Below are 27484 nucleotides of genomic sequence, written 5' to 3'. Positions count from 1 at the left end.
ACCAGGATCATAATGATAAATCAATTAATAACTTTCCCTGAAACTGTATGTCACTACACAGAGAAGTCTTCTTATGAAAGAAATTAAATGCCTCTTAAACAGTTCAATCAATCTGTGTTTAAATAAGCCATTTTCAAAATTTTGGTCTATTTTTCTGGATTAATATAAACATTAAAGAAAAATAGCTGGTGGTTTGGGCTTTTGATTTTTATCTGTCTTAAGAATTCAAAGATAAATATTGCCATCGTAATCCTGGCTCCAGAAAAATACTTGACTTGATTATTCAAACACTGCACTGCTTTTTCAAAAATAATTCTATAATTCATTAGAAAGAACCCCTAGAGTTTCATCTCTCCTTCTATAACTTGATCACTTATCTTTTCAGTCATCTGAACCATAACAGGACACAACAGATACTGAGTCGTCACTTTAAAGTCAGCATTGGGCACACAACTGCAGCAGTATGTGAACGTACCTGGGCAGGCAGAGTGGGAGATCCTGCCAGTGCAAACTCACAGGCAGAGCTTGTTTTAATATATTGCTTTCCAAAAAGAGAGTTTCATTCTTGAAGGAATAAAACTGGCATTTAACAGGGAAACAGAGAATAGAGAAGTTTGCCAACCTCTACAGAGCCTTTCTCTTGAAGTCACCAGATATGCATCGAGCCCTGTTTAACTTGTATTAAAGCTGGTTCAGTTGAGTAGATTTTCAGTATTCACTGCATAGAGCTATTTCCTTGCAATTCCACCAGTCAGGACAAACAGACCTAGAAGGGCCTAGTCCAGGACCAATACTATTTCTGCAGCTCTCCTAGTACATCCCATTCAATGACAATCAGCATTTATACCTCTACAGTTTTTAAAGCAAATTTACATACAGCTAAATTTAATGGCATCATTTGTAGTAAGTGTTTCAGACCTACACAGATTTTGATTTCCACAACTGATCTGTTCACTATCAAAAGCAAAATTGGAATTACTGAGACTCTAAATAAAGAGATGAAGTTATTTGTCTGCCTTCACTGCTATTGACTGAACTGCCTTACCAAATTATTAGATAAAATGTAGGAGAAAGATCTGATTGTAATTAATCTGCCAACTATACGCATATACATTCAATTGGAAGTTACGAAGAGAGGAACAAAACACTGAATTCATTAAACAGTAGAGGAGTAGAAGAATGTTAAGAAAATGTATTTTCACAGATCACCCCCTTCCTGCCTCCTAACATATTTATTCCCATGTTTTCTCCCAGATAGTCAAGTAGATTCATATTAACTGGAAGTCAGCAAAATGTTATGCTTGTATATAAGCCTATCTATACACGCATGCAGAGAAAGAAATAGATAAAATTTATTTTAAAGAAAACATGAATACCTTATTTTCCTAAAAAAAGAGAGGAATAGAGGGGTATTTTTTCATCCTTTCCAATACTTTAACAAGTCTCCGGATTTGCTCAAACTCCTTACTTTAGAAAATTCTTTCATAGTAACCTTTTGCACTGTACTGGCCATATAAAACATACTCTGGTTTTAACAGTAACACAAAACATTCTATCATAACTGAGAAGCAGGTCTGTACAATAATAATTATCTCTTTTGTGCAGTTTCTCCAAAAAATTAGAAACAGATAAGAGAGTGCTTGTTAGGGGAAGGGGGAAACAGATAAGAGTGCTTGTTAGGAGAAAGGGGGTGGGGGGGGGAGAAGATGTATTTAACATTACATCATTTTTTTCAGAGAAATATGCAGAATCATTCTAATGTCTACATTTTCAAATACATAATAGCAGGAGCTTTGCAGTCTAACATAAAAAGTAGTCATAGGTACGGAGTCACATATTAAACCACATTGATACATACCTTCCATAAAGACTGCGTATTTTCTCCTCTTAACTTGGCTAGTGAAAGGGACTTTCCAGAAAATAAAACTAATTTTATTTAGTAATTTTAGACGCTGCTTAATATTAAGGTCTAGTCTACATTTAAAAGTATTTCCAAAGTAATTACAGTAGCTTGGCTATATTGGAAAAAGCAGTCTAGTACTGTAGCTATAGCAGTTAAACCAGGTAGACTATAAAATAAAAGCACATTTTTCTCACACAGTTGTGGAGCAATGAGACCTAAGGTCTGAATCTGGTAGGTTGGACCAAATGACCTCCAGACATGTCTTCCAACCTTAATTTTTCTATGATTCCATTCTATGGGATTATTATTTAACTGGTGCAGGAATACTGGCAAGCATTGGAAACAAGTGTGTATGTACCCATTTAAAAGAAAATCCATAGAATATAAGCACACAAAGCAGCACAGGCTGACCCCCTCAGGTTTTTGATTTCCTGTGAGTAATTCAGAATATAAAAACTACAAGACTGGTTTAGAAGGGAGCTACCTTATTTGCAGAATTAACAGGGATCTTTTATAATACACAAGTATTAACTACTTTAATAGGAAAAAAATAATTTGCCATCAAATTCATTAGTTTTCTCCCACACTTAAAACAGCCAAACACATTTATTTATACTTTGTGGAATTCAAATTTATTCCTGTAAGGCTTTTTTAAATCAGTATTTACACATCAGCTGTTCATGCTATCTTGCTGTGCTTCACCAAAAGCACAGCAAGATAACAATACTTAGACTTGTACTTGATATGCTAAAGGCTTTACACCCAAACAAGGAGTCAAATATAGACTGATACACAATGAAGTATTACTGCAGTTTCTAAATGGATAGTCATCCTTTATTTCAGGACCAAAATATACTCCCTCAAAATGTTTTATCCAAATGGCTCTGAATCATAGTAAAAACAAAACAAAAGACATCTGCTAGCAATATACCATTGGTACAAAATTAAATAAGTACTTAACACGCTGTCCTTTTCAGGGTCACAGTGCAGTCTATTAGGGTCTACAGATTTTCTGGTTTTTTTCCAGGGGGTGAAACTGTCATGGCTGTTGCCTTTTTAAGTAAGAAAAAGGCCCACTCACAAGCAATCCTGTGCTTCTTCAGAAATACTCATTCAGTCTAGAAACGGAGGATGATTCAAAACCACAACTACTCAATTTTCTAAAGGTTGTACAAATCATGTTGGGGGAAAGGGGAGAAAAACAATCTGAGCTAAAAATAAGTAACAAAGAAACATTATCGTTCAGAGAAGGGTACATTAGGTCAGAAGCTGCTTCTTTTTAACACCAGAAAGTCCTTAGAGCCTTCTGTCTGAAAACTGAAGGAAAAGAAGTCACCAAGTCAGGAGAGCACGTAAGTTGTTTGCTCAGCATTTTCTACAAAAGCAAAAAGAACTTTAGTCACAAACTACATGTCCTTGGTAATGTGTTTTGAAACTAAAACCAGCTCATCGTTGTTAACATCTTAAAGAAACAGCCAATATTATTTTATATAATGAATTAGCACGTACCATTAGACCATTCTCCTCCTTGTCCCTTCTCCACCCACTTCCCACTTCGCCACTTGGCCATTTCTGCCATCCAGTTTTATCACAACTCTGAAGTTATTATTTACCATTTCTAGAGTCAAGCTAAAAGAAACACTATTCAGTTACTTCACAGCCCTAGGAGCTGTCGAGGGGAGGATGGGCTCCCTTCTAGTCACTGCAATGCCTTCATGTGTCATTAGAAAAGGTCATACAGTAACACATGAAAAGATCAAATACTGGTCTATGGAATTTAAAATTAAACTTCATAATATAAAGAGACAGTGACATTTAATACACAGTATATTATATAGATTTTTTTACATATTTATTATACATGTTACAAAGTCAAATAGAGGAGTAAGTAGATTAACCTGATGAAAATTAAGAGTACAATAACGCTATTTATACATTTACATTAAAAAAAAAAAAAAAGAAAATCGATGATGTTATATACTCATAAAGTACTAGAACCTATGCAGGGGGAGAAATACTCCATCTACCATTATTTAGCTGGTTCATTCTAAGTCCCAGAGCCAGTGTGGGATTCAAGGATAAACGAATCACCTTCCAGACCAATTTAGGGAGAACGTCATAGTCTAAATTACTATGTTGAACTTGCAATGATAGAGAAAAACAAGCACATTTCTGTAACTGCTCAGGGCTGTCAGGCACCTCCGAAGAAATGGGCACGTATCATGGGGACAGACTTCAGCATCACCCCAGCAACACCTGGGGAGGATTATACAGCTTTTGTGCTTTAGGGGAAAAAAGTAAAAATGTATATAATTAAAAAAAAAAAAAAAAAGACAAGCAGTGACCTCCAGTGCCACAGAGCTAAGAGCTAAATGAGCCAGAAATAGCTCCTAGACGAGGAAGTTGCTCCAATATAGACACCCAGGACACAGAGCAACCTGCACTTTCCTTCTTCTAACTCTGGTCACCTACAGACATTCTAACTGTACATTTCCAATTAATTACCTAATCCAACTGGAAATAATTCCATGGGGCAGAATGACTTCAGAAGAATGAAAAACACAAGTACAGCTATAATGTCCACCTTGCTGCTCTTCTGTACAGATGAATAATGTCCTGTAACAATACTGCACACCAACACATACAATCTGTAGTATCAAATTAAATGTGACTAAAACAAACAGACTGCAAATGATGCAAGAAGCTGCAGTTTAAAGACTTCAGCAGCATCTGCCAGTTCTGGTCACAGTTACAGCTAAACTGGATTTTTCAGGTTCAGTCTGTTAGAACTAATGTACTGCAATTTATTACACCGGAGAAATAAAAAAGTAAAAAAAAATGCTGAATTTAATTATCATATTAATTTATGGCTTAATCAGTATTTGGTTACAACATATATGTCTTCACTCAAGTATGGTAAGTAATTTCCAAATTTTATAATCTTTTACTTAGGTACTTGATGATACCTTAAAGCAACCTGTCAAAACCTGAAACCAGAAAGTTTCAGGAATCTAAGCTCAAAATCCTGGAACCATATATCTTAAAATATTTCAATTCAAAACAAAATTTCAAACACAGGAAGCTTGAGAAGCTGTATCCAACTCAGAACAAACTGAGTAGAACAGAGCACACAGTACCCTTAGAGAAACTGTTCTCATACTTAGCAAAACTGATTTCACAAATGAACTGCAAAACTTACATTAACTTTGAACTGACAAGAGAAAAATAAAGTACTAGTAGAGCAGAAACACAAGATACACATAACCCAGACTAATGCTAAACTTCAGCTAATTTTGTTTAGAGAAAAAGCTGTTACCCAGATTAATATCTCCAGTCTTCCCTCATAAAAACATCCTTCTCGTGTTTCTTTTCCAGGCTGAGTACAAATGTAATTTTGAAATTAGTCACAGAAACGTTCCTTCATAAGTCTGTATAGACGCTCAACAATTTCTTTGCTCTATGTGGGTACTACTCCATATGTTAATTAAGATCCTCCGTCACCTCTTGCTCTTTCATATGTAGGGACAGGATATTCAGCAACAACAAAGAGAAAGAAGCAAGAGATAAAATGAGTGTATTTCAGACTGTTTGACACTAATAAGGTCAAGTTCAGGTTGTACTTCAAGTGAACTCTGCTACTAAAAGGTAAAATGAAACTGCAGTATTGGAAAAGGGAGGTCTAAAATAACTACACTTTAAATGCAGTACAGAAATGTGGAAGCCTGAAAAATGAATTTTCAAGTAGCTTTTCTGAAACTCACTCCATTTCAGCTCTTACATCTTTTATTACCAGTTCTGCAAACCCTATCAGGCCTCCTCAGCAAAATTCTGTTGAGCTAAGTGCTGTGCAAAGAGACTCTGCCTTTAAAAGCTTAAAAATACCACATCCGCATCAGAATAAGCTGTAGTAATTTCTCTCTAATGAATTTCCTTCCTGTATTCCATCCTACCTATAAAAGGAAAACTTAGTTCTGCCCCTAATTTTCTATCTCATGCCACTCTTGCCTCATGTATTTAATGAGGTAGACAGGAACAGCCACACATGATCTGATAACCACGTACCACATCTGCTGCCACTGCCCTTCCATCGTCTCTACCCAAGGGGGGAAAAGCGCTCTTTGCATCTTTGCAGGGAAGGGTTTCGGCTCAGTAGGCTAAACTAGTTATTTATTTTTAAACAGTGCAATCTCAGCACAATTCTGGGTTCAAATATGGTAAACAAGTATGGGACAGAATAGAGAAATTCTTTACAGTCCCAAATTACAGTTTGGTTAACCAAAGAACTCCCTCAGCCAGGTCATTACTGATGTTTTCTTCCACCATCATTCCAAACGAACTATCTGAAGTCAGATGATTTTACTGATCAACGTCAAAGCAAAGATGGATAAACACACAACCAAAAGAAGCCTTAAGGTAACAGTCACAGCAGGGTTGTCCAAGTACTACAATATCTCATCATACAGTGTGATATAATAAATAATTATTAACATTCAGCTCAAGCACACACTCATTCCATGCTAGATAAATTCTGGACCATTTTATTAAAAACAATAATCTAAACTGTCTATTCAGCATAACTTCCTAGTCTCTATAATCATTTACTTGTTTCAAGTAGAATCAAGGTCTGCATGAGCTCAGCTTTCCATGAAAGCTAAGACATATGAAAGCCAACTCTCTAAAAACTCTTTTTCCTGGGGAAGAACTGAACCTGGAATGAGGTGAAACCTCATGAGGAACCTGGCAGGAGGGAAATGGCAGTCCCCATATTTGTATCTGCCTCACAGGATGAGTCAAGCTGACACATTTAGGTGTACTGGAAAAATAAAATAATAAAACCACAAAATAATCAAGGACACAGTTTAACAAATGCAAACTGGACTTAGCAGCAACAAAACCCATTGTCACAAAGAGAGATAAAAAAGCCATTTGTGTTTTGAAGACTAGAATAACAAAATTCAATGTTTATCAAAAACCAAGTAGCCAGCTGACCCTAACAGCTAGCAAGAATGGCAAAGATTTTGTACAATACCTAGAAATAAGAGAGAGAATGTATTCTAGAAGTTATCTTAAGTCATAATGAAACTCTTTAGGTAAAATGTTCAACATTAAATTATGTCCTGTAAACAGCATGAAATGCATATTGTGTACTTTTTTTTAGTTAGCAGGTAATGTGAGTGACTCAAAAGTATTTGGGGGATACTTATAAGGACATTCACAACTGGATTAACACACAAACACAAGCCAGTCTAGCAAAGCACAGCTCCTGAATCACAGGATTTCTTTACTGCTACATGAAGTGGGCATTTCTTCAGCACTGAGCAACAAGTTCCCTGAACACTCTGATAAGAAAACTATTTTACCATACATAAGCAATGTTGTTATCAAACAGAATTTTCATTTCTGGATATGAAAATAAATTTGGCATCAAATACTAGAAGAAATCAGTGAGATCTTCCAAGGATTACGGGGTGAACAAATTCTAATCCAAGTCACGTCAGCAGAGGTTATCCAATGGGACAACATATCAGTTCAGAGACCACGCTTCCTCTGTTATTTCATTTCACATTCAAAATTTAGAATGATATTCCTAAAGATGTTGTCATCTCAGAATGGATGAGAAATCGTAAATAAGCAGAACCCCAAAAGATAATTTATTTGATTGATAAGTGCGCAAGGATGCAACAGGCAATAAAGAGTAGATTTTATAGCTCATGCTATATATAGGGGAAAAAAAAATATATCATGAAGTGTTGGCAAGCCTGAAATAAAAATATGTTCATTCTAGATACTTCTTGAGTGACCAGAGGTCTAGAACCACTCTTTATTACCCAGTCTGAAATGAGAAATATTATTGACAACATTACAAAACCATTCAAATGTTTAATAACAGGGATCATGTAAATATCCCAAGAGTCAGGGAGACAAGTTCAAAGAGTTTTAATGAAATAAAGGTTTAAGAACTGGCCCCAGTTCTTACCAAGTTTCTCCCATAATTTGCTAAATGCTAAAAAAGGAAAAAATACATTAAAAATAATATATTCATAAACAAAAAGGGAATGTGAAGAATTTATAGTATCTCTATTACACACTAACACAACACTGAAGTGTATCAGAGGTGAGTGTAAGCTACAAGCTGGAAGAAGTTGAGTAAGAACTGCATTTGAAATACCTGGACACATTTTCAATGTCTGAAAAGACACAACCAATTAGGAGCAGTATTAAATTTGATATCATAGTAATGGATATTATTGTTTTAATACTAACTACTGTAAATACAGTAGATAACCAGAAAGACTTAACTAAACGGAATTAAAACATAGTTTTCTTCACTACTTCCACCATTAAAACCTTATAGTCTTGTACCATCAAATTTTGATTTTTGGTATGAAGCTTACTACAAGAACTAATTAAGGAACTTCAGATCACAGTAATTAGTATTTTCGTAAATAGCTAAAATAGCTTTGAGAAGTCAAGACATTTTACTGAGCAGGGGATAAAAACCTCCCTCTATAGCTGCAAATTGCTCAGCATAAGTCTTTAGACTGTCAGGGTCTCCAGGAATTCACTCTGTAAGTAGTGCTTACATTAGAAAATAGATGATCTCTACCAAACTATGAATTTTAATGGCTACGGTAAAATCAGCATGGTTGTGAATCTACTGGGCAGAACTGTAATTTAAGTGCAGCCCATGAGCAGTTAGTTTGGAAACAGGTTGTAGATCAGCCAAACAAAATTAAGTAAAACAAACCTCAGCAAAATGCACTAGATGTGCTGAAAACTCTTTTTTAAATTATTAACACCTACTCCTATACAATCCATGGTACCATAATAAAAAGTCCAAATACAAATAAAGGATGTAGAAACCAAAGCAAGCTCCATATAGCACTTTGCTCTTCTAAACTAGTATAAGATAAATATAATTTAATTCCAAGGTCTTAACAATTAAAAGCTAAATATAACCATGAAAAAGGTAGTGCACTGCAAATTGACTTGTGTTTGGGAGATCTGTGACAATCTGATTAAGAAGCATTCGTCTTAAGGAAATCAGCACATGCACTATCACCAATTACACAGTACTATGTAGGCAACATACAAACCAGATTCTTTTCTCAACAAACACAAAAATTTCTTCAAATCCAAGGACATATCTTAAATATTCTTAATGGAAAAACAGAATCATTTCATTAGTAAAATATCAATGTATACAATGAAAATCTTGTACACATCTTAGGACAGCTCTTTTTGCAGTACTTTATGATTTCAAGACTCCTATACATTTCTTGCCTTCTCAAATAAATCAGAAAAACCCTTCTGAGCTTATCTTAAAAACACAATTCTACAACAGGATTCAGCTTATTCCCTTAAAATGCTGTGGTTCAAAAACAGGTGTAGTGTATGTAACAGATGTAGCATATGAATAACCTCCTCACCTTAAATGTGATTACTCACAAGCTTAATGTTACATGTAAATTCAAGCATTCCATGGAATCAAACACTGGCTCAACACTTCTGTGCTGCAAATTATACCACCTTCAGACCATGAGATATTCTTATCCAGAGATTTCCAGATCTTGCCACTGGTTTACAACAGGATTTGATATTCTACTCCAAAAATACAGTTTCTCTCTCTTCCTTCTGCCTTCTAAATCCCTAAAATCCAACAGCCTATTTTTAATATCAACACAAACTACCACATGACATTCTGGATTAGCACTTAATGTCTCTATATGACTTATTTCTCGCGAGTTCATAGTCTTGCTGCACACATTTTGTTGAGAAAGGCAGGGCAAGTTGAAGTTATTCTTCACATTACTCCATGAAATCCATAGCAAATAGGCTTCTCCACAATACCAAACCATGCAGAGATAGCCTCTATTTTCTTTTCTTTAAGAAGACGTTACCTTTTTTGCACTGTATTGCTCTAATCTTTGCTATTTCCCAGGATCTTAAGATGTCAGCAGGATTTTGTTATAAATCGCCTAAACAGGAGAATCTGTAACTTCCTAAATCACATCGTTTATAAAAAACGTCAGCTTCTGTCAAAGCACAGAAAGTTCTTTTAAAGGCATAACTTCATTTTATGGCCCAAGCCAAAGGAAACAGTTGTCCTTTTTTCTGCATGGTTCATCCCTGGCACTCTATTATTTTCAAGAGTCTCCTTTTTTTTCTGTCCCAGCAAACAATAAAAATTAAAGTTTTAATGTGCTCATTGCAGTCCAGGAATTTCCTCAGTTCCTACCAGTTTAATGAAGCTGTGAAATATGTTACTCTGGAGCACAGATGATCTGTTTGCACAGCTTTCAAAGGATAACTGCACCAGTTCTGAAGCAAAAGGAAAATGTCTATTCCTTCCATTTGTATGGCCAACAATAACTTCTACATTCTGACAGAATCGTGTGTACACTGGCGGGGAAGGGGAGTTTCAAAACACTTTATCAGGAAGTCCACAATCCAATAAAATGCAGGCGCCCCAGATACTGATCCAAACTGATGCGCAGGATTTGACTCTGAAGTTCAGGGCTGCTGTTTCATTTTTTAAACACAGTTAAGAGTTATTTTTTTCAACCAAGAACAACAGTTGTATTTTTCAGCATAGTTGACCTTAAGAGATGTGAACAATTAGCAAACAGAATTCTCTTGAAGGAGAGAGAGCAGTAATATTTTTCTATCCAAAGAGAACTCAATACAGTAGAACACTGGGCCTGTAACAATGTACTCATCAACATTAGAATATTCAATGCACAAGAAAAAACTCTATCTTATTTACATTATACTGAAAAATACTCCAGTGGAAGGTATCTCATGATCCACCTGACAACGATCTAGTGGTCTCCTAAGGACATTTAACTGAAAACAAATTGCATCTTTCACTTTTGCAAAGAGAACTCTTTGTAGAATTTAATGGAGACAAGTAACTCCTTATGTATCTACTGCCCATGTAGCAATTCAGGCGAGAAATTTTTAGAGAACAGTGAAGGTAAATCCACAACACATGACTAAAAGCAACACAGCTTTACTCTCACCACCAAATTACAAAATGATATACTACCACAGCTTGGAACTGGGTTTCTAAGAATCCCCTGTTCATTTAAAAGAATAAGTAACTTATTTTTTTAACAACTTTACTTCCTGTCTGTCAAAAAATTATTTACAAGCATTCCATATCATAATTTCATCAGCAATATTATGATCTCAGCAGTCTATCTCTCTGTATTAGCACTGAAGGATGTTAATAGAAAGTACTTATTTTAAAAGTATATATGGCAACTGGAAGCTTAGCTTTCTTTGATGAAGGGCTGAGAAATACAGGACTCTAAAGATTTCTAAAGTATATATTAAAAATATATTTCTTTACTCAGCAGTATTAGCTCTCAGTAGAAGATGTGGGTTTTATTTACTCAAATCATCTCTAAATGTTTTACAAATCAGAAGTAAAACACTAACAGCTCCATTACTAGTACCTGCTCTTCTTTCCCCCATCACCCTTATTCACACATTCTAAGAAATCAGCTAAAAGATGAATACACAATGCAGATACTACCAGATATTTTGACTGATTACTCACATCATACTCTGCAATTCAGGTGTAAAGCTTGTTGATTTTCTTCCACTGCTTGAAGAGGGAACTGCTGACATCGGGCTGGCCACAGTGCTGCTCATCTGGGTAAACAGAGAAATAACAGCACTTTACAATACTTGTATTCCATTTCCAAGAGAGCACATGTATGCTTCACACTATGTATTTAAAAGGAAGAAAAGATATTTGGAGTAACATGGCAAGTAAAGATTCTGCATGCAAAAAAGAAGCCTATGTGAGGCACTAGAAAACTTGAGTTGATGTTTACTGTAACCTAAGTATTGGAAACACACACTAATTCTAAAATATTATTTAGAAGTACCCTAAAAAGTACTAGTGGAAAAGCATTAAGATAAAAACACCACTATTCCGGAATAGATGGTATTCATAAACGCCAGAATCTCTGCTGTCCGATCATCCTCTTATATTCCTGCATATCCTAACCACCAGTAAATCACATCCGCACCATCTCCAACAAAGCTAAGAGGAGTAAAAGAGATTCTTGGAAAGAGCCAGCTAAAACTTGATGAGCACAGAGATCAGAAACTTCTTTCATTAAACACCCCCTTCACACACACACTACTTAAATTCTTAAAACAAAAATGCATTAGAAAGAGTGAGACCTGACCACCATCATAATACTCATAGCACTGAAGGTACTGTCTTTATACGAAGTATTTTTCAGCTTTTCTAAATAAATTTTTCATTCAAGAACTCCAAAGCAAACCCAGGACAATTTTACTCTTATTCTATGAAGTAATTAATAAATCTACATTTTCATCTTTAATAATATGCAAGTCAAATGGCTTTGAACTGTTTAATTTAAAAAAAATTAATTTCGTGAGGGACTGAATAAGCAAAATTTAATTATGGAAAACTCTATATATAAAAGGGAGTTTCATTTTTCCCTTCAAAAAAATTAATAAAAAAACTGCATACTATGTAAGTCCCCCGATAAACAGGACATATTGCCGCTATATTTCTTAGTCTTCTAGTTTGTTGCACACTAGTAACAATTGAGTTGTACTGCTCATTTCTTGCACCATTAGTAGCAGCAACAATAAAAGCTGTATGTCGATATATTTTGCTGTGCTATAAGAGATCCTTCCTTTCTCTACTTTAAAATTCAAAGGATAAGATTGTTTTCTAGAATAGAAATCTATGCCACCACTTCCCAGGGCAGCCTGTTCCAGTGTTTGACCACCCTTTCTGTGAAGAAGCTTTTCCCAGTATCCAAAACCTCCCTGGGCACAACCTGAGTCTGTTTCCTCTTCTCCTATGGCTTTGTACACAAGAGAAGAGTCCGACCCCCACCTGGCTTTCTCCTCCTGTCAGGGAGCTGTAAAGAGTGACATTTTCCCCCACAAGCCTCCTCTCCTCCAGGCTGAGCCCCCCCAGCTGCTCCTCACCAGACTTGAGCTCCAGACCCCTCCCCAGCTCCGTTCCCTTCTCTGGACACTCTCCAGCCCCTCAATGTCCTTCCTGGACTGAGGGGCCCAAAACTGAACACAGCACCCGAGGTGTGGCCCCAGCAGTGCTGAGCACAGGGGGAAAATCACTGCCCTGGTCCTGCTGGCCACACTGTTGCTGGTACAAGCCAGGTACCACTGGCCCTCTTGGCCACCTGGGCACAGCTGGCTCACATTCAGCTGCTGTTGACCAGCACCCCCAGGTCCTTTTCTACTGAGCAGCTTTTCAGCCACTCTGCCCCAGTCTGCAGCACTGCACGAGCTTATCATGATTTAGGTACAGCACCCAGCACTTGAACGTGTTGAACCTCACACAACTGGCCTTGGTCAATTGATCCAGCCTGTCCAGATCCCTTTGTACAGCCTCCCTACCCCACCCAACTTGGTGTCATAAGTTTAATTTTTCTATTAATGCTTTCATGTAGATTATCAGACTTCAGTTCATCTTCAGGCAGATTCTAATTTAGTTCCCCATCCTGCAAGCACTTATGCACATGTGTAACTTGAATCACAAGTTTGCTCCCACTCAAGTCTGATTTTAATCACAGATAGTTACACACAAGGCTAAAGTGTTGTCAGGATCCTGCCATAATCAGCAGTTACCAGAGTCATCTAACCTAAACACTCAAATTAGTGAGCTTAAAAAAGAAAAAACAAGTTAAAACCCTCTGTAACATAGAAAGGTGCCAGTATTTATAGGAAAGCTCTGTATATCCATGGGAGTTAAGAGGAAGCTGCCATGGTATCCACCTTAGCAGAAACAGCCTAAAGATTTAGAAATGTATATGTATTTTGTTTTTCATCATTTGATTGGGACTAAGTATGCTTAATTTTAGTAGCTATATATTCATATCCAATACCACAGTACCAATATTCCTAAATAGAGAATTAACACTGTATTCATTAAAAAGTAACATTCAAAGGGTTTTTTTTTAATTTAGAGTTTTTAAAAACTAATTACATCACTTGAAGCATATAAGTATTTTCTTTGAACATCCATAACAGACAATGTGCTTTATCCATGAGGTTCTGTTCTGCTAATTTATGAAGCATTCTCCCAAAATTCCCAAAAACCATGGGGTCAGTTCCACAGTTGCCTCCTCACAGCATAAGACCTGTGATTCATGCATGTCCTATTCTAGAGCAAAACCTCCTTTAGGTTCCTGCCCTCCAAGGGGCCAAGAACAGTTTAATTAAAAAAACTTGAAGGGCTGTACATCTCAGTGGTTTGAGAGCTGAAAGCTTATCAGCTACTGCTTCACTAAAAACTTGGGTCTTCCTATTGCAACCAAGTGATTTAACTTTCAAATCAAGCAGGTGTACAGCATTTTCTTGACATAAAAAACCAACAGCTTGTCAGGCTTCATCAGACCCTTAACAATAATTACTTCCACAGCCCACATTTTGTTTGATGGTCTAGATAATTAACTTCTTTACACATCAAAGTCCCATCCTCCGTATGTTCTATTTCCTTTCTTCCGGACATTAAAAAAAAAAAAAAAAAAGATCATTCAAAAGCAGAAGCACTCTCAAATCAATTTTCTTCAATAAGTACAGCTATCATGGAACTGAAAAGCCTACAGTGATCTTCAATGGGTCGATATACTGTATTTGTTTTAGCTCCAAACTGAAATGCAGCTGTTCGCCATATTCTACAAAATGAATTCAGATGTTCAGATTAGGTCACAGATTATTTCAATGTGCTGCATTTTAATCATGAACTCTAGCAAGAAGATAACTTCTGATTAACACTATTTGGACTGGTAATTATGAGTTCTTACCCAAGTAGGTCCAGTTTTTATAAATTCTCTTCTCATCAGTAAAACATTGCAATCAAATGTATAGTAAAAAACACACATTAAAAGGTATATATTATCACATATAAATGTTTAAAAGCATCTACTGTAATCTCTATGTCTTTTACATTGAAGAGTCATAACAGAAAACACTTGTGCCATATGAATCAGCAGAACAAAAGTTATCAGTTGAGGGAAACAAATTTTAAGTCACTTTTTATCAAGTTTAGGTCCATCTCTCTCACCACAGTAATATACCTGGGCAGATTTCTGTTTCATAACCCATAACCCTCTTTCATATCCATATCCATTCTGAAATTACCAAGCAATATTAACTTACACTGACTTTTCTAAAATCAGTAAGTGATCTGTATAACCCACGTATTTATTCAAGATCCAGCTGAGAGACATAAAAATTGGAATTCCACTGCCCCTAAAACTTGAATTTGATAGAAGGGTTATACACTTAGGCAATATCCCATACTATATTTAAATACAAATATATATATATAAAATCATATCCCAGAATGGTTTGTCTTAGAGGGTATCTTAAAACTCATCTCAGTCCAATCCCCTGCCAGGTGCAGGGACACTTTCCATCAGACCAGCTTGCTGAGGGCCCCATCCAAGCTGGCCATGAACACTTCCAGGGGTAGGGCTGACACAGCTCCTCTGTTCCAGTGCCTCACCACCCTCACAGCAAAGAGCTTCTTCTCTTTATCTAATCTAAATCTCCCTGCTTTCAGCTTAAAGCCATTCCCCCTAGTCCCATCATTGCACACCCTCTCCAGCTCTCTTGGAGCCCCTCTAGGTACTGGAAGGTGCTGTGAGGTCTCCCCTTCTCCAGGCTGAATAACAGAGACTCAGTCAAGGCTTTTGAAATACTACTCAGATACTTTCACCAATCCCCACTGTTGAAATGTCATACGAAGATCTAGGAGAAAGATGCATCCAAACAGTCACTACAGAACAGTCCTCTAACAGACTGCCTGACAGCTGATCTAAACTCACTCAGGAAGAGCAAATGTTAACAGTAATACAATTTTCACTTCACCAAAAGTAAAAAAAATACATAAGTCTGCACTGGGTTAGTTTAAAACAAAAGTGGATTCGCAGAGATTTTATCTGATGTCTCTGTTATACACTAAAGAAGGTGCAGGATTACCAAAAAATGGCAGTGTCCCTGCAAAACCTTTTACACTTAACACAGAGAAGTTACCATTACAATGATTTAATTCATCAAGCATACATCTAACGTGGTTATCACATCAATCTTCTCATAAATACATTTTGCATATAACCTGAAACCATGCAAAAATTTAAAGACTGACAAATTTTCATTTATATAAACTCAAACAAAACAGGAAGAAAAGAAAAGCCAATATAACTATGAATTAACACAAAATTAAAATTAATCCTTTTGTTTTCACACCCTCTGTTTCAGAGTAATTAGATTAACTAGTCTGTTACCGCTGAGTATTTCATGGCCTCACCAGTGACAAGAGGGTATATGATAAGTCTTTTAGGACTGGAGATGTAAGAACTTAATTAACTACAGGAAATAACATATTTTTGTTACTGAACTTCTTTTAAAAAACAAAAACACACCCATAACCCTGCTGAACACATGCAAGACTGGCTTTCTGAGTGTATGCTCAAAACAATGAAAAATAAGAGAAAGTTAAAAAAAACCCCAATATCCCATAACCAAATGCAAGAGTACATATATTGTTTTGCTTATCACCCACTCTACCAGTAGCACACAATAACTGAAAATTAAAACACTAAACGTGAAGTCCTTAAGTACTCTTGAGCTGTTCAAGCAGGCTGGAACTAGAAACACTCTAAAGGGTCTCAGATAAGCACAGTGCATGCGTGATCTAGGATTTATAACAAAATAATGACTGATAGTATAAAATGAAATTACTTTATCATCCTCTAACCTGTTCAGGTCAAAAACTATCAGCTTTTTGGGCCACAATTAAGAAATGTTTTTGTTTACAGGAAATAGGATGAATAACTTCCATATTCTCTAAGCACAGCATCTTAAAAAGCCAAGCAGATAAAGCAAAGGCACAAACTTTCAGGGAACAGTCAGACCAAATACAGGATTAGAAGCAATCTGTGAGCAGGCAGTGACACATCTGCACTGGATCTGCACACAAGAATATTGTTCAAAGCTCAGGCTGCCATCTCAGCTTTCTTTCATTTTTAATTAATTAACAAAGTATCACAAATACTTCGCAGAATGCAGGCACTGTTCATTCTAAGAATAACACATTACATCTGCTGCTGCTGCTTCCATTTATTACTTGATAGACCAGATTCTTAGGATAGTTTTATTTTAAACTGAATACCAGAAAGAAAAATTCATCTTATAGCTGTCAATGCACAGCCCAGCTTTCACCACCCACACAAATAAGCATCTCATCTTTAACCATGACACTCTCTTGGAACAGAACATGCTTGGAAAGCCCACACGAATACAAGGAATACAACTGAACATCATTTCCCCCTGTCCGTTTCAAAGGCAATTCAGTCATTCATTCCCATGTAGAAGTTAGAGAAGAAACATGCATGGCTGATAACAGGTAAAACAAATTTTCTAATACATATAGGTGTAGATTTTCATCCAAAGAATAACATGCATCCTAATGATTTTATCTTTAGAACTGTCCTGTTCAACATCCCGGAAGATAAAATAATCCTTCACGTTCATTTCTGCATCTCATAGAGTATCTTTGTGCATTACTTTTACTGAAGACCTTACATGAAAGCAGTAAACAAGCACAACTCTCTCAATGACTTAGCAAGGAAAGAAAAGTCACTAAAGCAACCTCAGACTAAAACAAAACCTTCTGACTCCACTGTGTACTCGAAATGACTCTGCATGTCCTCATACTTGAAGCTATTATTTGTCCATTCCCAAGTTAGACATGACAGTTACTTTAAGCCTCTTCTGAACCAGACCAATACTCCAGAATGGTCTGGACTACTGAAAGAATACTAATATACAGATGTGACTGTTTGATCTGAGACTGGAAAATATAGAGAATAATTTTACACAAGAGCTCTGCCTCCCCATCTGGAGGTGGTCACAAACACTTGTCAGAGTTTCCAACTCCAGTCTAATCAGAGCTCTGTCCTTCCCTAACCCCAGCCTTTGTTTTTAACATGGAAGCAGGCAAAATGAATCTAATATATACACCCTCCTCCCTCTGGACTGAATGCACACACTCTTTTGCAGAGCTTTGTGCCACAGTGGCCATTAACAGCACTGCAAATTAAGCACAAATTATTTTTTCCTTCCTTCCTAAAAATACTTTAAGGAAACAGTGTAAAGACCAAACAACCCAAAACTAACAGAAAAGTTTCCACAGCTTTCAGAATCTGACTCTGAATTTATTTCAACTAGCAATTGTTTTTTCTTAATACATTAGAATTACAAACCTTCCACACCAATTATTTAATAATTATATAGAGATGCAAGTCCATGGCCATAACCTTCCTGTGGGAACCACTGACAATTTTCAGTGAAGAAAACACAAGGTGTGCTCACAGGTCTGGTGATAAAAAAAAAAAAGCTTCCAAGTCATCAGGAACTTGCATGCTTGATTCCAGCATGCAAGGATGAACAGGCCCCAAATTGTGACTTGCTCAGTATTTTGCTTTTTCTGATGAGTAAAGCATTCCTGTATTAATATGCAGAGGTCAGGTTAGCTCTGTCAATATATTTTACTGCTCACTGGCCAGCAAGCAACTCCATTAGTGAGTATGGGTCCCGGTTTGCCTTTAGTTCTATTTAAAGTAAATTAAAATTTAAGGGTTTACTAACAGAAACACAGATTCTCTGTGAAGCATAACCAAGTTATCGTTAGCTTTAAACTGTATTTTCCTTGCATTTCTGTCTCTAAACCTTCACCTGCCTTCGTCTCCTTTCAAAATGGCATCTTTCCCAACCTATCACACTGATTACATCAACCCTTCTCCTCTCATATCACCCTGAGCTGTGTTTGATTCACTATTTGAAATACAATTAAAATCATTTCATAATATAGTTACACCCTGACCTTAATTGAATATTCTGGCATATCAGGAATACCATCAAGTTATGGCATCAACATATGTATCTAAAATTCCTCATCAAAAATGAGTGGCCAAATACATAGCTAAGATTATAAAAAAATTCTCCAATTCTTGTTGTGGGGCTGTTACTCTTTCAGAAATCAGTGCCTGCCACCATAAGTACAAATTCTCTGGAGGAGAAAATGTCTACTTCTATTGTTGTTCATCTACGCAACACCCTAATACACGGAAAACTACAGCAAAAACAGCCATGGCCTTAATATAAGGTAGAAGCATGAATATTAGCTATTTAGAAGTAGGTCTAACAGTATATCAGTAACATTCAGATCTTTTCAGAGATCGCATAGTCACAGATTATATCCAGTAAGTTCCTGATAAAATGCATTCTTGTTTACTCAAAAATACGCATTTCTCCCAGGTATACCTCAGTACTGGGCTTAACTCTTGCCAGCACCTCTCAGGCAAATCAGAACAATTATCAGTAGAGATCGTCAGTGCTAAGTGCTTTTAAAAATCATATGCCTGAGTGGCATTTCAAGTAAACAAGCTTACATTTCAGCAAAGTCTATTGGAAATCACCTCTTCCAAACAAACTCTTGGCCTCTTTTTTCCATTACTGCTACTTCTGTGATGGTTTAAGGAGCTGGGTGAACTAGAAACTTTGCAGCTGACTCTGCAAAAGTCTGATTGCAATCAAACACAATACTTCAAACACATGCAAAATACAGGGGTAAAGAGAAGACAAAGACTATTTATAAATAGACATTTCACCTGTGATAGCTTGCAAAAGAACACTTACTAAGATTACTTAAAATTAATAACGACTCCATGTAACACTACAAATGCCAAGTATCTGAAACACAGACTGCAGATCAATTCAATACCATTTTCAGTACCTCTGACAGGCAGGTTTTTTGATCAGCTCCAGATAAGCTTGTAACTGAGTCACCACTGCCTGGCTCCATGAGAACATAGGCCTACCTAATTTCCTTTTCTTTACATGCTTGTGTATCTACACATTTGGCTATTTCACAATTGCAACAAGAGCATTAACTCAATTTGTTTCTATGGTATAATTACACTGCCTGGGTTTGGCCTCATGCCTTAGAACACCCTTGCAGTGATGACCTAGAAAGACACTGTCTAGCTGGTCTCACTGCTGGAGGGTATCACATCAGAAGAGCAGTAACAACGTGAACAATGTTCACTGTTGTTCTACGCTGTTACATGTAGGCAATTCTTAAAACACTTGTAGCTTGCTAAATTACAGCTTGCTTATGCTGACAAGTTACTAATTGACTAATCAACTCTGAAACAGCTCCATCCTGTGCTACCCAGAACTGAGCCTAGGAGAGTAATTCTGCTGGTTATGACAGTCAGAGGCTCTAAAGACTACAGAATCCTGTGAAACCTTAAGTAATATCTTCAAATCGATTGATTCAAAAATCACAAGTTAAATGTCACTAAATGATTTCTTGTTTACTTCTCAGAGACACAACTTTTAGTTTTTCCTCCTGCTGTTTTAGATATTAGGGTTAACACCTCAAACTTTTCTTCAGAATCATCGCAGCTAAGAAGCTCTATATCCAACTTTTTCAAACTTTCACAAGCAGAGATAAGGCTTTCAAAAAAACATAAATTTATCCTGTTACAGTTGGAAAAGCTACTTTTACCATCAACATTCCCTCCTACACAGCAACAATACACAGGATAGAAAGGCACCAAAATAAAAAAAATGTGATTTGTATATTAGTAACATGCAAATAGGAGCCTGTGTAAAGTCCACCAAAGTTAACAAAAGGACTGACACTGCTTTCCATACCACTTGGATCTGGCCAACAGTGAAGAAAGATATGCAAAAAGGGAGAGAGGGTGGGTGCATCCTGCCAAGTAAGCACGGCTGCCTTAAGCCAAAGGGAAAGCGAGGCCTGTACCAAGAAAGAGAATGATGTGGGAGTTACATCAAAGACTTCAAAAGAAAATTTTAGCGTAACACCAACACGGCTGTAAACCTTGAAACACATTCACTTCTAGGAAATCAAATGTCTCACAATAAATCATTAACACTAATACCATACAGCAAACCTGTATTGTCTGCAACATCAGGTTCCTGCTCCCATTTCACAAACACAGTAATATATATTTTGCATGTATACGTACTTTGCAGTCATTGACTGCAAAACATCCATTTGTGCAATTTCTAGGAACTTAGAAGCAGTCGATCTGTACACAGGAAGTATAAAAATATTCTAAGTGGAAAAATCACTGACAGCTAACACAGAGAAACATTATTCTGGACTGTCAGTCCTTGGCTTTTAGCATTTACTAGAAATTTCTGTAAGGATTAATACTTTCTATAAGGAACACTATAGACCTTATGTGAACATTCTGGCATATCAGGAATTACATCAACTTAGGGTATCGATGTACGTATCTAAAATTTCTCATCAAGGAAGAGCAGCCAAATGCATAGGATTCCAGCTAGGGAATATCACAGGATTCCAGTTAGGGAATCACCACACCTGTTCGGGCAGAATAAATTAAATCCCTTTCCTCCAGAGGAAATTTACAAACTAGTCACATTTCACAACATCAGAGTGACACGAAGAAATTAACAACACCCAGCAGTACACAGTGTACTGCAGGCCAAAGCCTGGACGCTGTCACGTAATTTTAAAGAATATTTTTAAAAAATTAAAGATTAAAAAAAAAAGGAAGAAGAAGTCCTAGGAACACCGTCTAGATTAGTTGCGAGACGACAAAACGAACAGGGCAGGGTCCAATGTAACACTGAAGGCCACCAGCAACCCCCGCGCCCCCGGGCCCCCCCGCGCCCCCGCCCCGCAGGTACCGCGGGCAGGAGCCGCCCCGTTAACGCTCCTGAAGGCCCCAACAACCAGCAGCCTCAGTAAGTTAATTAATAGCAACACACTCTCTAATTGCGTGCCCTCTCTGGTGACTCACTCAAAGGCTCACCCCTGGGGATGGATGGATGGATGGATGGATGGATGGATGGATGAGGAGGAGGAGGCTGAGATGTGCAGGGGAGGAAAGATGGAAGGAGGGTGGGAGCAGCTTGTGGTGCCCGGTCCCCCCACCCCGTGTGCGGACAGCCGAGAGGGAAAAGCGAGGGGCAGGCACTGAACCTCGGTCCTTCCCCTCCACGCGCTGCCTGGACCGAGGCGAGAAACGAGGGGGACGGAAAAGCGGCAGCAGCTTCGCGCTGTTCCCCACCCGCCACCGCCGCCACGGCCGCTGAGGGAGGGGGGGTAAAATGGCGCCGCCCGCGCCGGGGAGGAGCCGGTTCCGCCACAGCGGCCGCCCCGCAGATGGAGGCGGGGGAGGCGGCACCTCCCAGGGCGCGGGGAGGAGCCGGGGCCAGGCGGAGCTGCCGCCGCTTCTCCCGCCTCTCGCCTCCCGCCGCCCGCCTCTCGCCTCCCGCCTCCCGCCTCCCGCCTCCCGCCTCTCGCCGCCCGCCTCTCGCCTCCCGCCTCTCGCCTCTCGCCGCCCGCCTCTCGCCGCCGCCGCGCCCCTCGGCTCGCCGCTCGCAGAATCGCCAGGGGTTAATGAGTGTGAATGTCTCAAAGGCGGTTGCCCGGAGGATGGTGCCAGGTTCTTTACACTGGTGCCCAGCGACAGGACGAGGAGCAGTGGCCATGAAATGAAACACAATAAGTTCCACCTAGACATGAGGAAGAACTTCTTTACGTTGAGGGTGGCGGAGCACTGGAGCAGGCTGCCCAGGGATTTTGTAGATTGTCCCTATCTGGAGACATTCCAAACCCACCTGGACGCGTCCCTGTGTCACCTGCTCCAGGTGATCCTGCCTTGGCAGAGGGGTTGGACTGGATGGTCTCCAAAGGTCGCTTCTAACCCTAACAGTTCTGGGATTCTGTGAACCACACAATCAATTAGGTTGGAAAAGACCTCTGATACTGTCGAGTCCAACCTATGTCCAGTCACCACCTTGTCAGCCAGACCGTGTCCCTCAATGCCACATCCAGTCTTAAATACCTCCAGGGATGGTGTTGAAGGCACTGCCTGATGGGCCATCGCCACCTTTTCCTTCCCCCTCAGTGCCAGGCGTTGCTGAAGGGCAGTGAGAAGGGGCCCCAGGGCTGCTATGAGTCCAAAAAGCCAGGGGATTTTGGGGAGTGACAGCTGCATCCCCTGGCAGCAGGGAGGTGTGGGTGTACACAGGTGTCTGGCCTCAGTACAGGTGCCAGCACTCCCTCATCTCTGCAGCCACAGCCTTGTACAGGTGTTCAAAACCAACACAGTGCAAGCAACAGCAACCTGTGTTTGTCTCTACCCTTGGAAATACCGGTGGATCCTTACTACAGCAGTATCCAGTTGTACTACTTCAACCATGACTGATGCCAGGGAGGTTTAGGCTGGACATTAGGAAGCATCTCGTTACTGAGAGGGTGGTCAGACACTGAAACAGGCTTATGGAGAGGTGGTTGATGCTCTGCCTCTCTCAGTGTATAAGAGGCATTGGGGCAATGTCATTATGCTTTAACTTCGGTCGTGCTTTAACTTTGGGTCAGCCCTGACATGGTCAGGCAGTTGGACTGGATGATTGTTGTAGGTCTCTTTCAGCTGAAATATTCTGTTCTTTGCTGTGCTGATTCAGTGCACTGGCATGGTTACATACCCATGTTTTCCTCTGATTCCTGGCAATGGTGGCTTTCCTCTTCCTAAATCCTGCCAACTCATCAGGTTGATGGGGAAGGACATGACTAGGCAAGTCATTGGAGCATTAACCCACCTTTCCTTTCTTTTAATGCTTCCTTTCTCCTTTCAACCTTTTCTTCCTTGGACACCTCCTAACAGTAGTTTTCTGTGAGTTTAGTTTGGTCGTTCCGCTCATCACATGCAGATTTGTTAGGAGACAGGCTGATGTGTGCCATGCTATAAAGTGGAACTAATAAATGGGACCAACCAATGGTAAATGGAGTAACAATTAGTGCTTTGAAAAAAATCTTACTTTTCTCAAAAGTTTGTGGGGTGTATAACTTCAAAAGTTATGCTCTGACTTTTACTTTGGCCTCCTTAGTCCCTTTTTAATTCAAATTCCTGCCTACACACCAAGCAGGATTCGTATCATTTTACAAGGATTCATTCTAAGAAACCGACAGCTTAGAGACTTTGTAATTTTATGTAAATCTCTGAATTTTACTTCTTTGGGGGTCTGGATAAGAAAAGGAGGAAGAAGAAAGCTCTGGCAACCACTGCAATAATCTTAACACTCTAGGGGCCATCTGAATTCCAGTTTATTAGAAAGTCATCTTATTTTCTTTTTCCCGCAGCTGACTTCTGCTACCCTTACTTTTTTTTTTTTGGCTACCACTCACTCCCCGTCCTTCTTGCTACTTCATATAAACACTCTGTCAGTCCCTTCTGCATTGCTTCCTCCCTGTTCCCACCTCCCACATCAGCCTCAGAAAGACGAGGTGATTCTGTGACTCGCTGACGAGTGCTGCCAGCCCTTCTCCCTTCTGCTGCTGCTGCTTATGATTATGAAAGTAAAGCTGATACCAGCCCAAGCACTGACAGCAACAGGGCAAAACACCAAGATATTATCCTGGAGAATGAGAGGCCTCATGCTGCTGATTCTTGCCTGCACAGCAAAGTCTTAAGTCATTGCTGCAAGGAGGATGGCCTGAACTGTTGCTTCCTGTTACCCATTTTAAAATATCTGGGCAACCCCAGTCAAAGCAGGATTATTGATAAGCATTTTCCTGGCCAAAAGAAGAATCAAAACATTCCGTCAAGTTATGAAAGGTACTGCAGAACAACTCAAGGCGCGTCAAGTTTTTAGCCAAATTCTGTGATTTGTCAAAACCTTACATTAAACTGCGGGAGGCAAGGCAGCATACTGCTGACATTTCTATGCGTATCTTTATATATCTCAGAATTGGTAGGACAGACTAATATAAAAATGTAGAAAAAATAGAGAAATTACTATGCCAGTTCCATATGGTAATTTTAATACAGGAATTACTGGGATAATATGGTTAAGCATGTCCAGTGTGAGCTACATAACTTCCAGGAGCTTGGATAGAGGCAGTGTGACTTGGTAAGTGCCTGAAAAGCACTGACAGAAACATTTCCTGACAAATTGTGTTGCTGTGCAGAACCCTTTAGCCTGCAGTGAAAGGTTACCAGTTCATAACGGATTGAAGTTCCTGCCCAGTGATGATCTGGGTTGATGAGAGAACATTCCTCCCCCCCTCCCCCGTTGCCACTTCTATAGGTGATAACTCTTGGCAGAATAATTGAACAAGACAGATACCTATTGGCTATGAAATCTGAAGTCAAAACAAGAAAATCTCCTAGAAGACAGGAGGAAAGAGCACTGAGGTGTCCCTTCTAGCACTGTGCCTTTGTCTAGCTGGTAAAAGTGCAGAGGCTGCTTCCTGCTTGAGTCTGTATTCTCACAATACTTGCAAAGAGGGAAAAAAAACACGATCAAGTTTTTGTTATGTATTATACAGAACCAAAAAAGGTCACATACAAAATTGTTTCCCTTTCTCAGGTCACCTTTCAGATCATGAGGTCATTATGAACTGTCTCAGCACTTTTACAAACTGGAGTCTGCTCAAACCATAATGCTTACAAAGTTTCACTTTGAATAGGCCTGATTTTCTCTGTCATTTGTTTTCACTTTTTATTTCTCTGCAGAACATAAAAAGTCAGAAAACGATTTTATTTTCCCCCTACATAGCATATAATTTACATCAAACATCCCAGGAGGTCAGTACCACTGGGGTGTCATTTAAATACAATGAATATAAAGTAATGAAGTTCTTGCTGGAGTGGATGGCCACAATTCTCGGAGAGAGAGAGAGTTTCCAAAGCATGTGGAGAAAACACAACGGGAGACTGAGTGAATTCATCACACCACAAAAATGTCTCCATCCTGTCGACAAAGTCATTAAAGGAAAATGAACCATTGTTACTCTAGACGCTTGCATTCCTTCGGCATAATAACCTCAGTATAGAAGCATTGGGGCAAAGAGAATTTGCACACACAGGAGAAAAAAAATTCAATCTATTAAAAAAAAAAAAAAAAATTCCAGATTATGTAATGAAAGAAATCCTCCATGTTCCAAAGAGGAGACGGAGCCTCTGCAGAAGCCACAACTAATAAGGAACCTTATGCAGTGGTACAGGGCGGTTTCTTTTCCTCCTGCCAACAAGTCAAAGTAAATGCCAACCCAGACAATTTTTTTCAGATAACCCACAAATTATGTTCTCCTTTAATTACACGGATGTTTCTACCCTGTGTTGATCCATAGCCATCCTGGTTTTTAAGATCCCTTGTTGAGATTTCCCCAGTACCATTTCCTTTTTCATATTCATTTACTTCCAATAGTTTTTTCAGTCGCCATTAAAGCAATCTGTGAGGAATGCAGGGATTAGAAAAGTTTGCTGTGTTCATTTTTATTTATTTTTTTGGCAAAGGATGTCCAAATAAGAGAAACTGTCACATGCCTACAGTAAAGCATAACATATACCAGTTTATGAAAATAGATTGTACTTCTGTGGATCTCCCTCAAGGAAATACCACTTTAAAGCAAACCACCGTGCAATCCCTGGTCAAAAAAAGTAGCATTAGAGACCTGCAGCAGAAATCTCTCCCTTTATTATAAATTATTCCATGGTGTGGCAAAGGCCTCTTCACTGTACTAATCAAAACAGAAACATGCTAATTAAATTACTACTTTTAATTGTCAAAACCATATAGGAATGTAAGGGATAGATTACTTTTTTTTTTTTTTAAATACAAAAGGACTGCCTTGATTTAAGCAAACACTGAAAGGGAAATCTGTTCTTTATTTATTTTTAGTAACTGTATGGAAACAGGGAGCCTACTAAAAAGTGAGCAGAGCTACTGAGGAAACACATGCCAGCAAACACCAACTCATGCCTGTTAATTACAACAAATATGCTCACAGACAACAGCAAGAATGCTATTTATCCATCATTTACAGACACTGAAGCTCAGGGAAAGGAATTGGCTTGCTGGCCAATGTCCCAATTAATTGGGCGTGCTATTTATTAGGGTGCTGATTAAGGTGTACTCTGCAATATAATAGTTGAGTATGAAGTTGCCAACTCTTATTCACTCCTGGCTCGTGGGGATGAAAGCAGGAGAGTAGACTAGCACAATATGAAAATAATTATGTATTCCATGCCAAAATGGATTTGAGGCAATTCCAATGCCTGAAAATTAAAGACCTGGAGAGACAGAATTAGGTAGCAGCGTGATCTTGAGGACAGAACTCTGTGTTGTGTAATCCAGTTGTGACCAAGACCTTTGATCTGTAGTAGCCATTTTGCAGGTGTATTAACACTCCTCTCAGAAGCCAGCCCCGTAGGCACACCCTTAAGTAAGCAGCATATTAAAGTAGCAGAATTAAATATAAAACAAGATAAAAGCAGAGTTTTGTTTCTGACTGATCTGAATCAATGCACTTGAAGAAAAACTACTTTAGAGGGACCCTTTTTGCAGCCACTCCTCCAGCCTGGCCAATCAGCTGCCCTAAATGAGACTGTACCTTAAACAGTGCTTATTTGCTGTGCCCTTTTCAAAACCATGGCTTTCACAAATGAGGCTGGGAGTTTCCACACAAATCAAGGAAGC

The 27484-nt window shown here is 38.7% G+C and overlaps 2 protein-coding genes across 5 annotated transcripts in view; one reads left to right on the top strand and one right to left on the bottom strand.

Moving 5' to 3' along the window:
- The window catches only part of SUPT3H (SPT3 homolog, SAGA and STAGA complex component), a 257799-nt gene extending 235664 nt beyond the window's left edge, over positions 1-22135 (bottom strand). The window contains exons 1-2 of one of the 4 annotated variants that reach the window (XM_039568417.1): positions 21808-22135; positions 11469-11563 (exon numbers count right to left, since the gene is read on the bottom strand). In XM_039568417.1, the coding sequence (XP_039424351.1) occupies positions 11469-11563 (95 nt within the window). In that variant the 5' untranslated portion in view covers positions 21808-22135. Of the gene's footprint in view, positions 1-11468; positions 11564-21763 lie in introns of all 4 variants that reach the window. The other 3 variants (XM_039568418.1, XM_039568415.1, XM_039568416.1) reach the window with 3 other exon arrangements.
- RUNX2 (RUNX family transcription factor 2) overlaps positions 1-27484 on the top strand; it is a 148604-nt gene that overhangs the window by 17751 nt on the left and 103369 nt on the right.

Source organism: Corvus cornix, chromosome 3 (genome assembly GCF_000738735.6).
Source record: "Corvus cornix cornix isolate S_Up_H32 chromosome 3, ASM73873v5, whole genome shotgun sequence".
Taxonomy (NCBI): domain Eukaryota; kingdom Metazoa; phylum Chordata; class Aves; order Passeriformes; family Corvidae; genus Corvus; species Corvus cornix.
Note: the sequence above shows the minus strand (reverse complement) of the source record. Positions and strands in the feature narration are given on the sequence as shown.